Source organism: Ceratotherium simum, chromosome 36, assembly GCF_057802395.1.
Source record: "Ceratotherium simum simum isolate JZ-2026a chromosome 36, ASM5780239v1, whole genome shotgun sequence".
Lineage (NCBI taxonomy): Eukaryota > Metazoa > Chordata > Mammalia > Perissodactyla > Rhinocerotidae > Ceratotherium > Ceratotherium simum.
In genome coordinates, this window is record NC_141935.1 from 711220 (window position 1) to 730279 (window position 19060).

The window sequence follows — 19060 nt, forward strand, 5'->3', positions numbered from 1 at the left end:
CATTGCCACCCTAGCAGCTTCTCTCTCAGCAGATCCATTGTTATCTGCCTCTACCCTTGAATATATACCTAAAACAATCTTAGAAGTTGTTCTGTAAGCATGGTAGTCTGACAGTATATTCTCCTACTTTAAAAAACTAGAAAAAAATATGGCAAAAAATAGATTAATGGGCTTTGACTATTATATATTAATTTATGAATTCTATTTTAGACAGTTTTATAATAAAGATTAGAGAATTGAAACCATTGTGTTAAATGGTTCAAACCAATCCAAAAACAAAAAAATCAAGGTTGCATTAGGCTTCTATTTCCTTTTTTTTTTGTTTTTGTTTTGTTTTGTTTTTTGCTGAGGAAGACTGGCCCTGGGCTAACATCCGTGCCCATCTTTCTCCACTTTATATGGGACGCCGCCACAGCATGGCTTGCCAAGCGGTGCATCGGTGTGTGCCCGGGATCCGAACCGCTGAACCCCAGGCTGCCGCAGCGAAGCACGCACACTTAACCGCTTTTGCCACCGGGCCGGCCCCTGTTTTGTTTTTTTTGTGAGGAAGATCAGCTCTGAGCTAACATCCATGCCATTCCTCCCCTTTTTGCTGAGGAAGACTGGCCCTGGGCTAACATCCATGTCCATCTTTCTCCACTTTATATGGGACACTGCCACAGTGTGGCCTGACAAGTGGTGCCTCGGTGCGCGCTTCCGAACCCGGGTCACCCGCAGCAGAGCGCGAGCACTTAACTGCTACACCATGGGGCTGGCCCCTCCACTTCCTAATAACTAACATTTTTGACCATTTACTTTGTAAATGCCAGGCACCTGTCTAAAGGCTTTTCCTGTATTATTTTATTTAAGCCTCATAATTTCCTCTTTATATACACTTAAGGTCCAGGGAGATTAACTATAGTACAAAGTCACACAGTAGAGCCTGGATTTGAAGTGAGGCAGTGTGACTCCAGAGCCTGTCCTCTTTAACATCTGTTTTACTGTACAAGGAAAGGTAAACGGTGTCACTGTGCTTTCAAAATGAGCATTGGAGATGTAACAGAGAGGAGAAACAGAGGGGAGCCCTTTAGCCTGTATTGCAGTTGCTGTGATGAAAAGTGCTCGTCGGCAACTAGATGCCAACCAGAAGTAGGCTGGAAGGAGAGTCCTGAAAGGGTAAGATTTGGAGGTCAGGTGCTCCTTGAAAGGTGAGGTTGCAGTGACATTTTGCTAGAGGAAAGTTACATTTCAGTGGTCAGAACTTAATGTAATATAATACTTTTATTTTCGATTTACAATAAAAAAAACCTTTGTAGTTTCAATTCTCACCATAGTCCTAAAGGTAGCTATTGTTCATACTTTTCAGCAGAAAAGTTGAGATCCCTCAAGTGGAGGTAAAGAACCAAAATGCAAATCCATGTCTTCTGACTTTTAGTGCATTGCGCTTTCTGTCCTGTGCCGTATATAGCCTCCTGACGTTCTGAGGAGCAAGTGTCTTATCCATCAGCATGGCTTGGTTAAGCACAGGGAGGAGAGATTGAAAGCAAGTAGGTTGGGGTAGTGAGATGAGAACTTGAAGGTGCAAAAAATTTTTTATGAAAGCAAAACAGACTCTCAGGACCTTTTTTTTTTTTTTTTTTTTTTAAAGGTTACAGACCCCTTTGAGACCCTGATGAAAGCTGTGGACCTTCCCAGAAAAATCCACATGTACTCAATTTTAAATACAACTTAAGAGTCTCTGATTTTAAGGTATAAAAGTATGATTCCATAGTCTAAAAAGAAAATCCTCAGAATAAAGCGTTTTTTACTAGAGGCTCACTAAGGACGGGAGATCTTAAACACAAGACTTTGAACAAATGGGTGGCTAATTAAAGCTACTTGGTGCGAAGCCTACCCTGAGGGAAGTATGAAGCAAGGGAGAAGTAGCAGCATTATATCTATATCAAACACATTTTATTTCTGTTTGGAAAACATTGAATGAAGTCTTTGGTGTTACAAAGCTTTCCTGATAGACACCCATCATTGAGTGGCCATAAGACCCCATCGAGGGGCTCTTGAATAGCAACTCGGCTTGTTTTTATACTTTATAAATGGAGATTTATAAGGATTAGGATGTGTGCCTAGTTATACCTCTTATGTTTGTTCAGGTGTTTTAAGGGCATCTGACTGACATAAAACCATTAAATTGATGAGAAAGTAGTCTTTACTGAAATCTTTATTAAGGTTGATAAATCTTGTTATGCTCAACGGAAAGATTTTCTAACTTGGCTTAAAATACTCACTAAGCTAAATTCTTTGTTTGGATCCTTAAAATCTTGCACTACAGTTTTGTGTTAATGTTGATAACTAGAAACTGTAAGAATCTGGATTTAGAACACTTGAGTTTAGCTCTGCTGGCATTGGATTCAAGTTTTGTGAGTGCATTTATTCTATGATGACTGGATTTGATAGAACATACACAATTAGAAAAATGCTTTAGTCCTTAGTTAATGTTATTCTTTGTAAACTAACCAGAATGTGCTTTTGACACTGACTTTTTTGTGTGTGACTGAGGAAGATCAGCTGTGAGCTAACATCCGTGCTAATCCTCCTCATTTTGCTGAGGAAGACTGGCTCTGAGCTAACATCTATTGCCAATCCTCCCCCCCACCCCACCCCGAAGCCCCAGCAGATAGTTGTATGCCATAGTTGCACATCCTTCTAGTTGCTGTATGTGGGATGCTGCCTCAGCATGGCCGGAGAAGCGGTGCGTTGGTGCACGCCTGGGATCCCAACCCGGGCCGCCGGTAGCAGAGCGTGCGCACTTAACCACTAAGCCACGGGGCCAGCCTTGACACTGACTTTTAATTAGTTTTGTCTACAAGGAGTCAGAGAACCAACTTTTGTAGCCTCTGTAGAGAGTTATACTTTCTCGTTTTGCTGATTATTATATCTCAAAATGATGACAGCCTCTATATAATTAGAAAGATTAAAATAGTCTTCTAATATATTAGTAGGTGTATGCTAATAGTTGGATCATTTACAGAGTAAACTTGCATGGTGATTTCCAAGAATCTCGATCATCCTAGGCAAGTTATTCTCACACTGGTCAATTTTATCAAACATTTCTCTCAGTTAAATGAGCTGTAAGTTTTTGTTGCTAAGTTAATGCTGGGACTAAGGAAAATGTTTACCTGATGTTTCTCAGGCCTCTCTGAGGATTTTGAAGCTTCAACTTCCTACTTAATTGCCTTCCCAAGGAATATATTTTTTTAGTGCTCAGGAAAATAATTGTGCTTTTTAAACAATATGGTTGGACTTTTATATTCAAAGGGTTAAAATAGAAACATTTTAAAGTTTTAAAAGTAAATTAAGATGGATCTCAGCAGGGAATTTATATTGGACTGCTTGCAAGCTATTAACTCTTAACCTAGTTGGTATGGAAATGCTGTTTTAATGTTAGAAAAAATGATTTATGAACCATTTTATTGGTAGAGGCTGAGAGTTTTGGTTAGATTATGTGATATCTCTTTTAGATACTTAAGTGTCAAACCAAAAATTATCACAGTGTTTCTAAGTGGACGTTTTCATTGTTTATTTGGCTACTTAATTTGAGAATTATTTTCCCCTTCCAAAATTTTCACTTATTACGAGCTTTATTATGGTCTCTTCCCTTCTTTAATGGCTTTACCCCCCCCCCCATGTAAATGTCATGGCCCAATGAGGCCAGACTTTGCCAAAGATATCTTAGTTCTAATATAATAGTGAACATTGCAAATAATACGTAATTCTTTTATTGGAATAGTGCTTTGCAGCTGACAGTGAAAGTCTCAAAACTGAATGACGTTTATCCGTTTTTTCTCATTCTCTGTGACCGGAAGAGAAGACGTTTGTTGTGATCTGTGTTTAATGAAGGCAGGATCTTCTGAAACAATTTTTTTAAACATACCCGCTGTGTGAGCTTCCTTAGTCAGACAGGTAGTACTGTTTTCCTCTTGATGCTTCATTTATAGGATTCAATTTTATTTGAAAAAGCTTCAGGCTAAAATAAGCATAAATTATATAGTATACGCATACACATATACATACAAAGACACAGCTCACCTTAATTTATAAATTTTAATATACAGACGAGGTGAAATTAATTTCTGTATCATTGTTTTGGGATTAGAAGGCATATTTGATTAATCAGGGAATATCATTATATATTATCCATAAGTCTTAGTTTATAAAATTTTTAGGCCATTTGGACAGTATGTTAATCATTTACTTGTATATTCTGACACATTATTGTTGATATTTTTTGGTCTGACCTTCAGCCCAAAACAATTCATTTCAGAAAGCATACAGCTTTTATAAAGTATTAGAGAGCAAAGCTCTGAGCAATATAAAGTCTTGTATTAGCCTGCCATAGAATATTAAGAAGCAATGTGATTTCCTTCCACTACATTGTATTCTGCACAATTAAATACTTTGCTTTCTTTAGTTATCAAGTTAAACAAAAAATAAATCACTTTCATCTTTTTGACCCAGTGTGTATGTAGTAAGTATTTTTAAGTTTATTAACAAAGTACAGTATATCTTTTTTTTTAAAATTTTTTAAATTTATTTTTTAATTTTTTTTGTGAGGAAGATCAGCCCTGAGCTAACATCTGTTGCCAATCCTCTGCCTTTTTTTTCCCCCCCGAAGCCCCAGTAGGTGGTTGTATGTCATAGTTGCACATCCTTCTAGTTGCTGTATGTGGGACGCGGCCTCAGCACGGCCGGAGAAGCGGTGCGTTGGTGCCTGCCCGGGATCCGAACCCAGGCTGCCAGTAGTGGAGCATGCGCACTTAACCGCTAAGCCATGGGGCCGGCCCAGTACAGTATATCTTTAACTGACGTTTTAAACATTAGCCCTAGTCTTTGTTGAAGATGCAGTATGACAATATTAAACACTTGAAGGCCTTATCTGTAATTGCTGTCTTAAAAATTGCCATTTTTTCTTCTTTTGGGGTGGTAGAAAATAGCTTTGTACCAATTTATAATCTGCTTTTTTCTTTTTAGTTGTGATAAAATGTAATCTTTTTAACATAATATTTTAATAGCTATTGCTGGTAGGCATTTTTACTTAAATCTCACTATCACTAAAACAAAACCTTGTTTTACTTTTAAACTAAAAACAATCAATAGTGATAAATTCCAACAATATAGATTTGAAATTAAAAAACACCTCTTTCCCCCTTACTATTATGTTAGTCTTTAAAATTTGTGTGTATGTAATACTGTTAACACACTTTTACGTTTTAGTTTTTTTCTTATGCTGTCCTGGCTATCTTTCCATATGTAGAACTTTTTTTCCTTTATTACAGCTGTAGAGTGTTTTATTGTTATTTACAGATGTACCAACATTTATTTAGCTTATTCCCTACTGATGGATATTAAGATTTTAAGTTAAAATGATTCTGCAGTGAATTTCCTTGTGTCTATGTTTTGGTGTTGTGAGTGGTAATAAGTAAATTCCTATCAGAGGAATTGCTGGGTCAGTGGGCCTTTAAAAATATGCTTTTTTTTTTGGGGGGTGAGGCAGATTGGCCCTGAGCTAACATCTGTTGCCAGTCTTCCTCTTTTTGCTGAGGAAGATTGGCTCTGAGCTAACATCTGTGCCCATCTTCCTCTATTTTGTATGTGGGGAGCTGCCACAGCATGGCTTGATGAGTGGTGCGTTGGTCTGCCCCCGGGATTCGAACCTGCGAACCCCAGGCCACCAAAGCGGAGCGCGCGAACTTAATGCCGCCGGGCTGGCCCCCCAAAATACGATGCTTTCTAGTTGGCCTCCAGACATGGTGTACTAATCTACCATCAGGTACAAATTTTCTCACATATTGCTAACACCGGTGGTACATATGTATTTAATCTTTGCTAGTCTGTTAGGTAAAAACAAGGAGATCTTGTATACTTATTGAATTTTGAGTGAAGTTGGACACCAATCTTTTTTTATGATAGGCCATTTTTTCCTCTAACTTGTAGTACTGTTTGCCCATTTTTCTGTAAATTGTTAGTCTCTTTTCTTATTTATTGGTATGAGCTCTTTGTAAATACTAGCATTTTAAAATGCTGTATAATAGTCAATATTATTATAATAACATAATCATATCTTCTTAACATAATACTGTAGTTAATTTCATGCATGTGTTTTGTTGACTCTGGGTGAATTGTTTTCTTAGAATAAACTTCTGGGTATGAAATTGGGTAAAAGACTATGAACTTCCTTGTATTAACTTTTTCTCTTAGTCTGAAATAATTTATTACTTAATAGGTATTATTTAATGTCTAGTATATTTCAGATTGTATTTAAAATGAATAAGGAAGCAAAAGAAAATCACCTATAATCTACCACCAAAGACAACCACTGTTAACCTTTTTGCTGTTTCTTTCCAGTGTTTTATTTTTCTCTTGCGTAGCCTGTTTTCTTTTCCTCCTTAACATATATAAATCTTTTAATGTCAAAAATAGAGCTAGACCACAGCATAAATTTGTCTTTTTTTGTTCTTTTGATTGTGTTAAAATATTAAAATATACATAACACAAAATTTACTATTGTAACCATTTTAACGGTGCAATTCAGTGACATTCAGTACATTCACAGTGTTATATAGCCATCATCACTACCCATCTCCAGAACTTTCTCATTATTCCAAGCTGAAATTGTACACCCATTAACACAGCATAATTTTTTTTGTTTTTTTTTTTTTAAAGATATTTATTTATTTATTCCCCCCCCCAAAGCCCCAGTAGGTAGTTGCATGTCATAGCTGCACATCCTTCTAGTTGCTGTATGTGGGACGCCGTCTCAGCATGGCCGGGGAAGCGGTGCGTCGGTGCGCGCCCGGGATCCGAACCCGGGCCGCCAGCAGCAGAGCGCGCGCACTTAACTGCTAAGCCACGGGGCCGGCCCTACACAGCATAATTTTTATATCTTTACTATCCCCCTATTGTGGACATTTGTTTCCAGTTTCCTTCACTTTAAGGTAACAATTCATACATGCTTTTCTTGTCTATTTCCTCATGAGAGCAGTTCTTCTAAGAACCCATATAGGTTTCCCCACTATCTGAAAGTAGATCATGGGTTCCTGTGAAACCTTCCGTAAGTCGAAATGGCTTAAAGCAAAGAAGCAGTTACCTTAGGACACATCTTGCTAACAGATGCACAGAATGAATCGAGATGAAGCACAGATGGTCACAGACACAGCTCAGATCTATGGCAGCTGGATGCTGAGAGACTGAATGTAGTTCCTGGGGAACGAGCTTGGGGGCACCATTCGCTGCATGCTGCCTCTCATGCTTCCTGTAAAACAAATGCTAAATGCTATTTTGCTTTTTTTTTTCTTTGTAAAAGCAAACATCCTCTTTGGGTTTCTCCCCACCCCACCCCCCACCCCAAAAATAGTAAGCTTCTGTGTATTTTTCTTTTTTTTTTAATTTTATTGAGGTCATATTGGTTTATAACATTGTGTAATTTCAGATATACATTATTATGTATCAGTTTCTGTATAGACTGCATCGGGCTCACCACAAATAGTCTAGTTTTTATCCATCACATACATATGTGCCCCTTTACCCCTTTCACCCTCTCCCTCTGGTAACCAGTAATATGTTCTCTTTATCTGTGTGTTTATCTTCCACATATGAGTGAAATCATACGGTGTCTTCTCTGTCTGGCTTATTTCACTTAACATAATGCCATCAAGGTCCATCTTTTGTCTTTTGTTTGTGACCCAGTAGTATTCCATTGTATATGGATACCACATCTTATTTATTCATTCATCATTTGATGGGCACTTGGGTTGCTTCCAAGTCTTGGCTATTGTGAATAATGCTGCAATGAACATAGGGGTGCATAGATCTCTTTGTGTTGTTGATTTCATGTTCTTTGGATAAATACCCAGTAGCGGGATGGCTGGATCGTATGGCATTTCTATTTTTAATTTTTTGAGAAATTTCCATACTGTTTTCCATAGTGGCTGCACAAGTTTGCATTCCCACCAGCAGTGTATGAGAGTTCCTGTTTCTCCACAACCTCTCCAACATTTGTTGTTTTTTGTCTTGGTGATTATAGCCATTCTAACGGGTGTAAGGTGATATCTTAGTGTAGTTTTGATTTGCATTTCCCTAATAATTAGTGATGTTGAACATCTTTTCATGTGCCTGTTGGTCATCTGTATATATTCTTTGGAAAATTGTCTGTTCGTATCCTCTGCCCATTTTTTTCGGGTTGTTTCTCTTTTTGATGTTGAGTTGTATGAGTTCTTTACATATCTTGAAAGTTAACCCCTTGTTGGATATATGATTTGCAAGTATTTTCTCCCAGTTGGTGAGATGTCTTTTCGTTTTGTTCAAGGTTTCCTTTGCCTTGCAGAAGCTCTTTAGTCTGATATAGTCCCATTTGTTTATTTTTCTTTTGTTTCCCATGACAGAGTAGACGTGGTATTCGAAAAGATGCTGCTAAGACCGATGTCAAAGAGTTTACTGCCTATATTTTCTTCTGGGGGTTTTATGGTTTCAGGTCTTACATTCAAGTCTTTAATCTATTTTGAGTTAATTTTTGTGTATGGTGCAAGATAATGGTCTACTTTGATTCTTTTGCATAGGGCTGTCCAGTTTTCCTAACACCATTTATTGAAGAGACTTTCCTTTCTCTATTTTATGTTCTTGGCTCCTTTGTTGAAGATTAGCTGTCCATAGATGTGTGGTTTTATTTCTGGGCTTTCAATTCTGTTTCATTGATCTGTGTGTCTGTTTTTGTGCCAGTACCATGCTGTTTTGATTGCTGTAGTTTTGTAGTATATTTTGAAGTCAGGGATTGTGATGCCTCCAGCTTTGTTCTTTTTTTCTCAGGATTGCTTTGGCTATTCAGGGTCTTTTGTCGTTCCTTATAAATTTTAGGATTCTTTGTTCTGTTTCTGTGAAGAATGTCATTGGGATTCTGACTGTCATTGCATTGAATCTGTAGATTGTGTTAGGTAGTATGGACATTTTAAGTGTGTTTATTCTTCCAATCCATGAGCATGGAAAATCTTTCTATTTATGTCTTCTTCGATTTCTTTCAATAATGTCTTATAGTTTTCAGTGTATAGGTCTTTCATCTCCTTGGTTAAATTTATTCCTAGATATTTTATTCTTTTTGTTGCAATTGTAAATGGCATTGTATTGTTGAGTTCTCTTTCTGCTAGTTGTTATTGTATCGAAATGCAACTGATTTTTGTAAGTTGATTTTGTACCCTGGGACTTGGGTATAGTTGTTGATTATTTTTAGCTTTCTGGTGGTTTCCTTAGCGTTTTCTATATGTAGAATCATGTCATCTGCAAACAGCAAGAGTTTTACTTCTTCCTTTCCAATTTGGATATGTTTTATTTCTTTTTCTTGCTTAATTGCTTTGGCTGAAACCTCCAGTACTGTGTTGAATAGGAGTGGTGAAAGTGGGCACCCTGGTCTTGTTCCTGTTCTCAGAGGGATGGCTTTCAGTTTTTCCCAGTTAAGTATGATGTTGGCTGTGGGTTTGTCATATATGGCCTTTTTTATGTTGAGGTACTTTGTTTCTATATCCATTTTATTGAGAGTTTTTTTTTTTTTTTTTTTTTTGAGGAAGATCAGCCGTGAGCTAACATCCATGCTAATCCTCCTCTTTTTTTGCTGAGGAAGACCGGCTCTGAGCTAACATCTATTGCCAATCCTCCTCCTTTTTTTCCCCCCAAAGCCCCAGTAGATAGTTGTATGTCGTAGTTGCACGTCCTTCTAGTTGCTGTATGTGGGACACGGCCTCAGCATGGCCAGAGAAGCAGTGCGTCGGTGCGCGCCCGGGATCTGAGCCCAGGCTGCCAGTAGCGGAGCATGCGCACTTAACCGCTAAGCCACAGGGCCGGCCCTTATTGAGAGTTTTTATTATAAATGGGTGTTGGAGCTTGTGAAGTGCTTTCTCTGCATCTATTGAGATGATCATGTGATGTTTCTTCATTTTGTTAATGTCGTGTATCACATTGATTTGCAGATATTGAACCATCCCTGCATCCCTGGTATAAATCCCACTTGATCCTTTTAATATATTGCTGTATTCCACTTGCCAATATTTTGTTGAGGATTTTTGCATCTATGTTCTTCAGCAATATTGGCCTGTAATTTTCCTGCTTTGTGTTGTCCTTGTCTGGTTTTGGTATCAGGGTGTGTACCTCATAGAATGAGTTAGGAAGCATTCTGTCTTCTTCAGTTTTTTGGAATAGTTTAAGAAGGATAGGTAATAAATCTTCTTTGAATGTTTGGTAGAATTCTCCAGCAAAGCCATCTGGCCCTGGACTTGTGTTTTTTGGGAGGTTTTTGATTACTGTTTCAGTCTCTTTACTTGTGCTTGGTCTATTCAGATTCTCTATTTCTTCTTTTCTTTTTTTTTTTTTTCACTGAGGAAGAGTCACCCTTAGCTAATATCTCTTGCCAATCTTCCTCTGTTTTTTTTTGCTTGAGGAAGATTGGCCCTGAGCTAACATCTGTGCCAGCCTTCCTCCACTTTATGTGGGTTGCTGCCGATAGCATGGCTGACGAGTGGTGTAGGTCTGCGCCCAGGATCCACACCTGTGAACCCGGGCCGCTAGAGTGCTGAATTTAACCGCTGTGCCATGGGGCTGGCCCCCCTATTTCTTCTTGCTTCAGTTTTGGGAGGTTGTATGAGTGTAAGAGTTTATCCGTTTCTTCTAGGTAGTCCAATTTGTTGGCATATAGTTTTTCATAGTTTCTCTTATAATTCTTTGTATTTCTGTGGTTATTCGTTGTAACTTCTCCTCTTTCACTTTTATTTATTTGAGCCTTCTCACTTTTTTTGTTAGTGAGTCTGGGTAAGGGTTTGTCAATTTTTTTTATCTTCTCAAACAACCAGCTCTTAGTTTCATTGATCCTCTCTAGCTTTTTTTAGTCTCTATTTGATTTATTTCTGCTCTAATTTTTATTATTTTCCTCCTTCTGCTGACCTTGGCTTTTGTTTTTTCTTCTTTTTCTAGTTTTGTTAGGTGTAGTTTAAGATTACTTATTTGAGATTTTTCTTCTTTGTTGAGGTGAGCCTGTATTGCTATAAATTTCCCTCTTAGCACCACTTTTGCTGCATCCCATAACAGTTGGTATGTTGTGTTTTCCTTTTCATTTGTCTCCAGGTATTTTTTTATTTCTCCTTTGATTTTTTCATTGATCCAGTTGTTGCACAGTAGCATGTTGTTTAGTCTCCATATGTTTGTGACTTTCCCAGCCTTTCTTTTCTAGTTGATTTCTAGTGTTATAGCATTGTGGTCAGAGATGCTTGATATGATTTCAATCATCTTAAATTTATTGAGGCTTGCCTTGTTTCCCAACATATGGTCTGTCTTTGAGAATGTTCCATGTGTACTTCAGAAGAATGTGTAGCGTGCTGTTTTTGGATGGAATGTTCTATATATACCTATTAAGTCCATTTGGTCTAGTATTTCGTTTAAGGCTGCTGTTTCCTTGTTGACTTTCTGTCTGGATGATCTATCCATTGATGTAAGTGGGGTGTGAGGTCCCCTACTATTATGTGTTGCTGTTAATTTCTCCCTTTAGGTCTGTTAATAGTTCCTTTATGTACTTTGGTGCTCCTGTGTTAGGTGCACATATATTCATAAGTGTTATGTCCTCTTGGTGGAATGTCCCTTTTATCATTATATTCTGCCCCTCTTTGTCTCTCATTGTCTTTTTTATCTTGAAGTCTTCTTTGTCTGATATAAGTGTGGCAACACCTGCTTTCTTTTGCTTGCCATTTGCTTAGAGTATCGTCTTCCACTCCTTCATGATGAGCCTATGTTTGTCTTTAGAGCTGAGATGTGTTTCCTGGAGGCAGCGTATTGTTGGCTCTTGTTGTTTAATCCATCCAGCCACTCTGTGTCTTTTTATTGGAGAATTCAATCCATTTACATTTAGAGTTGATTATTGATATATGAAGGCTTAATGCTGCCATTTTATCTCTTATTTTCTAGTTGTTCTATATTTCCGTTTCTTTTCCTTTGTATTTCTGACTGCCATTTCAATTTGGTGATTTTCTGTGATGGTTTTCTCAGTTTTCTCTTTATTTATGATTTGTGACTTTGGTCTGATTTTTTTGTTTAGTGGTTACCATGAGGTTTGTGTAAAAGATCTCATTGATGAGATAGTCCATTTTCTGATAGCCTCTTATCTTCATTAGCCTAAGCAGGTTCCATCCCTTTCCTCTTCCCCTTCTGAGTTACTGTTGTCACAAATTGTTCTTTTTTGTGGTGTGAGTTTGTGACTAAATTGAGGTGTTTATAGTTATTTTTGATGCTTTTCTTCCCTTTGTCTTTTATGTTATAATTGTTTACTAACCTATTCTGATATAGAGCTGCAATTTTCTGATTGTCTTTATCTTCTTGGTCAAGGTTTTGTAAACCTTTGCTTTTTAGTTTCAGGTGAGAGGGCTCCTTTCAATGTTTGTTATAGGGTAGGCCTAGTGATGATGAACTCCCTCAGCTTTTGTTTATCTGGCAAAGCTTTTATTTCTCCATTGTATCTGAAGGTTAGTTTTGCTGGGTAGAATATTCTAGACTGAAAGTTTTTATCTTTCAATATTTTGAATATATTATTCCATTCTCTCCCAACCTGTAAGGTTTCTGCTGAGAAATCCATTGAAAGCCTGATATGGGTTCCTTTGTATGTTATTTTCTTCTGCCTTGCTGCCCTTAATATTTTTTCTTTGTCATTGACTTTTGCCAGTTTTAATATCGCATGCCTTGGAGAAGGTCTTTTTGCATTGATGTGATTAGAAGTTCTGTTGGCTTCGTGTACTTGTAAATCCAGTTCCTTCTTCAGGTTTGGGAAATTCTCAGCTAGTATTTCTTTGAACAAGCTCTCTGCTCCTTTCTCCCTCTCTTTTCCCTCTGGAATACCTATAATACTTTTGTTGCTTTTCCTAATTGAGTCGGATGTTTCTCAGAGAATTTCTTCATTTTGTAAAAATCTTAATTCTCTCTCCTCCTCCACCTGAAGCATTTCTAGATTTTGATCCTCCACATCACTAATTCTGTCCTCCATAACATCAGCTCTATTTTTTTTTTTTTTGATGAGGAAGATTGGCCCTGAGCTAACATCTGTGCCCATCTTCCTTTACTTTATGTGGGACACCTGTCACAGCTTGGCTTGATGAGCGGTGCATAGGTCTGTGCCCGGGATCTGAACCTGCAAACTTAACCACTGCGTCACCAAGCTGGCCCCTTTCTTTTTTTTTTTTTTTATGGATTCTAGATTATTATTATTATTATTATTTTATTTTTTTAGTGAAGATTAGCCTTGAGCTAACATCTGTTGCCAATCTTTCTCTTTTTTATTGCTGAGGAAGATTGGCCCTGGGCTAACATCTGTGCCCATCTTCCTCTACTTTATATATGGGACACCTGCCACAGCATAGCTTGATAAGCAGTGCGTAGGTCTGCGCCTGGGATCCAAACCTGCAAATCCCGGGCTGCTGAAGCAGAGCGTGCCAACTTAACCACTATGCCACTGGGCCAGCCCCTCTAAATTATTTTTTATCTCATTAATTGTGTTCTTCATCTCTGAATTTTTTTTTTTTCTTAGAGTTTCAGTCCCTTTGGTGAAGTATTCCTTCTGCTCATTAATTTTGTTCCTGACCTCACTGAACTGTCTTTCTCAGTTTTCTTGTAACTCGTTGAGTTTCTTTATGATAACTGTTTTGAATTATCTGTCATTTAGATTTTAAATTTCTGTGAGTTCAGGATTGGTTCCTGGAGGCTTGTCATTTTCCTTCTGCTCTAAGGTGTTAATGTAGTTCTCCATGGTGTTTGATGATATGATCCTCTGCTGGTGCATTTGTGGTAGTTTCAGGCTGCAGATTCCACCTGCCACCACTGGGGGTGGGCAGGAGCTGTGTTTTCTGATCCCACACTGTCTGCTGGAAGTTGTGCCAGTAGGGCTTCTCTGCGTTTGTGTGCTGCCACAGCCGCTTGATGGGTTATGCATGCATACTCAGGCAGGTTGCTCTGGTGCGGGACCACTGTGCTTGGCAGGTGACTGGCCAAGCTGGTGTGCTAGGCGGGAGGGGAGGGGTGCTTTCTTTCACGCATGGGCAGCTCTGTGCTCACAGGTGGCTTGGCTGAGCTGCTGTGCTTGATAGGGCCTTCTTTGTGGGAGCTGAGCCACACCAGGGGAGTGTTCTCACTTGCTGGGCTGCCACAGCATGGTGGGCTCTCCCATGGGCAGGGCTACAACTTGGAAAGCATTTGTTTGGGCCAGGCTGCCCCTGCCTCCTCTTAGAGTTGTGCCGGCCATAGATCACTGCTGCTGGGGAGGGGTAGGGCAGTGCTCACTTAGTTCTGCTGTCTCCTGGGGATCTAGTCCACCCACCTTCAGATGTGTGGCTGAGTAGATCTCTCAGACGTCCTTTTGTGCTGTGCAGGGAATCCTCTGCTGGTTAATGAATGTCCATTCAGTTGTAACTTAGAGGGGAGAGACAAAGGGAACAGCTCACTCTGCCATGATGTCACTCTCTTTGGATTTCTTTCAGCTAGTGAAGACAGATATAAATGTAGGTCTTTCATAAAAGCTAAGTGGTGTAAAGCAAACTTTCGAAAAGTGAGGTATACCTGTGTCAGTAGATATGTTAAGGATGATTTTTAACATTGGTTTTGGATGTCAGTTTTTCCTTTTCCCCCCACAGAAGACCTTATCCTCAATTTTATAATAAAAGTTAGTGTAACTAGAAAGTTACATTTATAAACATATAGTTTATAGATATTTTGACATTAATACATATAGCTATTTTATAAAAAAAGAGAAATTTCTATGGAATAGAGGAGTCAAAGTCTCCTTCACCCAAGTCATTGATTTTTCAGCAGAGGTTGAGGCTCAGTGACATCACGCAGTTGGAAAGGTGTGAGTTGAGGGTGTGTGCAGGATGTATCATTTATTCGGGGGAGGGTAGTCATACATCTTCTGCCGGTTTGGTGGGAAAATGGTTGAGAAACTGCTACCCTATGTTCTGTTTTGTTTGACTGGTTAGGGATAACATATGCTCTACTTAGCTGGGGTTTTAATTATGAAACAATTTTTTAAATGTTGAAATTATAAATTCTTCTAATAAAAGCCTTTGCTTCTCCCCTAGGATTGGCAGCCACCATTTGCATGTGATGTTGATAAACTTCATTTTACTCCACGTATCCAGAGGCTGAATGAATTGGAGGTAATGTCTGAGCTACTCTTCTGGTTGCTTGTAATCCATAGGGGCCTTCGTTGAAGAGACTGTCCCAGGTCTAATAGTTTTAGGGAAGCTAAAATATGGCCAGTAATTGATAATCATGGTAGAACAAATGGCAGTAAGGCCTTTGCAGCAAACCAGATTTCATTAAAAACACTAATTTTTGTCAGTCCTGTTTGGCCAATTAATTCATTTTAAATCCTTCTAAATTTTAGGTGATAACCACTAGAATTTAGGTTTTGAAAGGAATGTACTTTGAGAACCACATAATGGAAAAGATTCTCCAGCTTTAATTTTTCTCCAAATATGTGTCTTCACTTAGATTTAATAACACTTTAATTTCCCACAGAGGAATGAGGAATACAGGGGATTCTCTAGAAAACAGGTAATGTTACTTTAGTCTTTATTCTACTAAAGTGTAGGTGAACAAGGCTTGGGTATTAGATAACATAGGGCTAGGTTGTTTACATTAATGTTTTGCTGATCTGATTTTCATATTGAACCATATTTTGTTTTTTATACTAAATAAAACATTCTTAACTTAAATGGAGCATATATCCATTGGACTTCTGTGGGCATTGTTGGTAGTAGCATCTAGTTTATGTATTTTCAAGTTGAGCTTGAAAAATAGGAGATGGGTGCTAACTTTGAGGTCTTGGAATGTGGTTGGGAACATTTGGACATCGATCTCAATTTTCATCTTGTGCAAGATAAAACTATAACTGTTTGACTTAACATTTTACAAGGAGAGGAAAGAAAAATGACAAAAATATTTTTTGAATGACTTGTAGATGACAGAAATAATCTGTTAAAGGAAAAAATCTTTAAGCAAGTTTCCCTGTTTTTCTGTTATCTTTATATTATCAAGACTTAATAAAATTGATGTAGAATCACTATTGTAAATCTGTTTTTAGATTTGTGATTCAGCAAATAAGAAAATTTGTATTTGGAGAGCACAGGCGTTTAAAATACCTAAATTGTACAAAGACCAACGGAGACATATAGGAGCTTAGTTGTCGTATAGTTTTAACCAATGACATAAAATTGTGCTCATAGTACTCCTTAAATGAAGCACCTTGCAGAATGCCTACTTATGTTATGGGAGGCTTACTGAGTGTTTAAGTCCTTGCGTGGCACATGGTAGGGGCTAAATTAAATATTTGTTGAGTTAATGTATAATTATTTAACCAGCTTTATTTTGTATATTTTTGGTAGTTTCTCTGTTGAATTCGAAAGTGGTATTGCACTTAAAGATTCTAAGAATGAAAATACACATGCACAGGTAATAGGCAAGAGCTTTAAAATAAGCTAGGTAAGATTAAAACTCAGTTCTTTGTCACTTAGGCCCAGACTCGTGTAAAATTGAATTTCTTGGACCAGATTGCAAAGTACTGGGAGTTACAGGGAAGTACTCTGAAAATCCCACACGTGGAGAGGAAGATATTGGACTTATTTCAACTTAATAAGGTAAAGGCTAATGCCCATCTCGCTCATTTCATAATCCTTCTGACAGCATGAATTTGATCTTCTTTGCTTTAAAAAGAAATTTACTGTTTGAAATATGTAAAATGAGACTCTCCGTTCAGTCTAGGGATTTATCGGGCTCTACTTGTCGGGTCTGAAAGCCTTGTCTTGTGAAATGTTTTGCTGCCGCTTGGTTTATTTTTTTATTTTTTGTAGTTTTTAAACTTTACAATAGTCTTGTAAGCTGCTCCTTTCTGTTTTATTACAGATAAGACAACTGAGGCTCAGGGGAGAAAATTGACCAAGCTAAAAAGCTGAGTCATAACTCAGTACCTTAACTTAAAGTTCGCTTCAGTCTGAAACCTACATACTTTCCACCAAACATGCCGCTATCCTGCCTACACCTTATCTGATGGAGATTTTTAAGGGTCACTGAGTTGGACTAAGTATCAGGACCCTTTCTTTATTAGAGATTTAATTGTTAAATCTAGTTCTTCCTCCTAGAAAATCTTGACTGCTTTGGGGAACTGAGAAATAGCTTTTGGTGGATAAAAAATATTTATGCTGTCAAAAGTGATGTTTTAATTTTCTAGTATAAAATTAATAGTGCATATATATTTTCTTTTGACTTGGAAAATGTATTTTCAAAAGATTACCACAGCCAAGAACATTTTGTTCTTGGAGTTATACCTAGGCATGAGGGAATTAGAAGTGATTTCCACATAGGTGTTTCTAATTTCTTTTGCCATTTTATTTAACAGTTAGTTGCAGAAGAAGGTGGATTTGCGGTGGTTTGCAAGGATAGAAAATGGACCAAAATTGCCACCAAGATGGGGTTTGCTCCTGGCAAAGCTGTGGGCTCCCATATCAGAGGGCATTATGAGCGAATCCTCAACCCCTACAACTTATTCCTGTCTGGAGACAGTTTGAGGGTGAGTATTGTGGCTAGCCTTAACCTATTTTATTTCACTGCTTATTGGTACATTGTCTTTTAGAGGGAATAAAAGGGCCTTGATACGTGTGGAAGACATTGTTTAGAAGACTTTGTTTTGTGAAGTTTTCCTCTAATGTTTTGGTTGTTCTCTTTGAGAGCAGCCATACTTAGAAGTTTGTTTTTGGCATGAATGACATTGTAGAGGAAATACCCTTTTGCTGTCAAAAGCTGATATTTATATTAACTTCACTATAGATGTTGCTTTCTTACAATGAGGAGTTGGTTATTATCTACTTGTTATGGAGCTTTAGCATTCATTTGCTATTTAAAGTGTATTCCTGGTTGTCACATGAAGGTACAAATATGTGAAATAACTTGCCTTCCTGTTCTGTTTTGCCAGCTGAGATCTCCAAGCAGATTTTCAGATAGAATATTGATATTGGTAAAGATTAGAGGACTTAACAATGCTGGAAAGCTGAGGGATCCCTTTTCTAATAGTTCCTATGTAGCCATGTTTGTTTCCTTACAAAGACGGTATTTAGATAAATTATTCAGGTAAAAACTTTTGTTCTAATTAAAGTAAAACAGTGTTATAAAGACCTTCCACTTATTTCAAGGCCCTGGTTAGAAAGAAGAATGTCATACTCTGTTTACACCTTTGGAGTGTAAATAAGGCTAGAGCAGTAAGCCCTATAGTTTTAAGAATTGTTACTGTGCGGTAGAGAGGTAGGAAGATAATAGCATAGTTTCAGAGGGTAAACTACTAATCAAAACTCTGTCTTGAAATTATAGGCATACCATCTGTAATCTTAAATCCTATAGATTTTTGTAGTGTTGTGTTTTTCTTCCCTCTCTCCCTTGATTCCAGATAAGCCTTCTTTTCAGTATAGAAGAATATAACCAATCTAATATTCAGAAAGTTGTTGAGGGGTTTTTTGGGGTTTTTTTTTTGGTGAGGAAGATTGGCCCTGAGCTAACAGCTGTTGCCAGTCTTCCTTTTTTTGCTTGAGGAAGATTGTATCTCTGCCAACATCCGTGCCTGTCTTCCTCCATTTTGTACGTGGTCGCTGCCACAGCATGGCTTGACAAGTGGTGTAGGTCCACACTGGGGATCCAAACCCGTGAACTTGGGGCACCGAAGTGGAGCACGCTGAACTTAACCACTGTGCCACCGGGCCAGCCCCGAGTTTTTTTTTTTTAATGTATGTTGTGTGCATGTTTAATGAACCCATGGATGAAATAGTTTAGAACATTATGTGGAACCTTTATGCCTCTGTTTCATAATCAGATCTAGAGATAGAGTTGCCCACAATAGATTTTCTCCTTATTAACCTTCCTTTTTCTGTATGGAAGTTACAGTGAATAAGGGGAAAGAGAATCTACTTGCTTTATGGCTTGCAGCACTTTAGAAACATCTCATCTATAGTCAGAGAGGCAGTGTAGTTTCATA

At 38.0% G+C, this 19060-nt stretch overlaps 1 protein-coding gene across 2 annotated transcripts in view; it reads left to right on the top strand.

Moving 5' to 3' along the window:
* KDM5B (lysine demethylase 5B) overlaps positions 1 to 19060 on the top strand; it is a 79738-nt gene that overhangs the window by 18881 nt on the left and 41797 nt on the right. For both annotated transcript variants that reach the window (XM_087424260.1, XM_004438944.3), the window contains exons 2-4: positions 15120 to 15197; positions 16557 to 16679; positions 17438 to 17608. In XM_087424260.1, coding sequence (XP_087280386.1) covers positions 15120 to 15197; positions 16557 to 16679; positions 17438 to 17608 — 372 coding nt within the window. The remainder of the gene's footprint in view (positions 1 to 15119; positions 15198 to 16556; positions 16680 to 17437; positions 17609 to 19060) is intronic.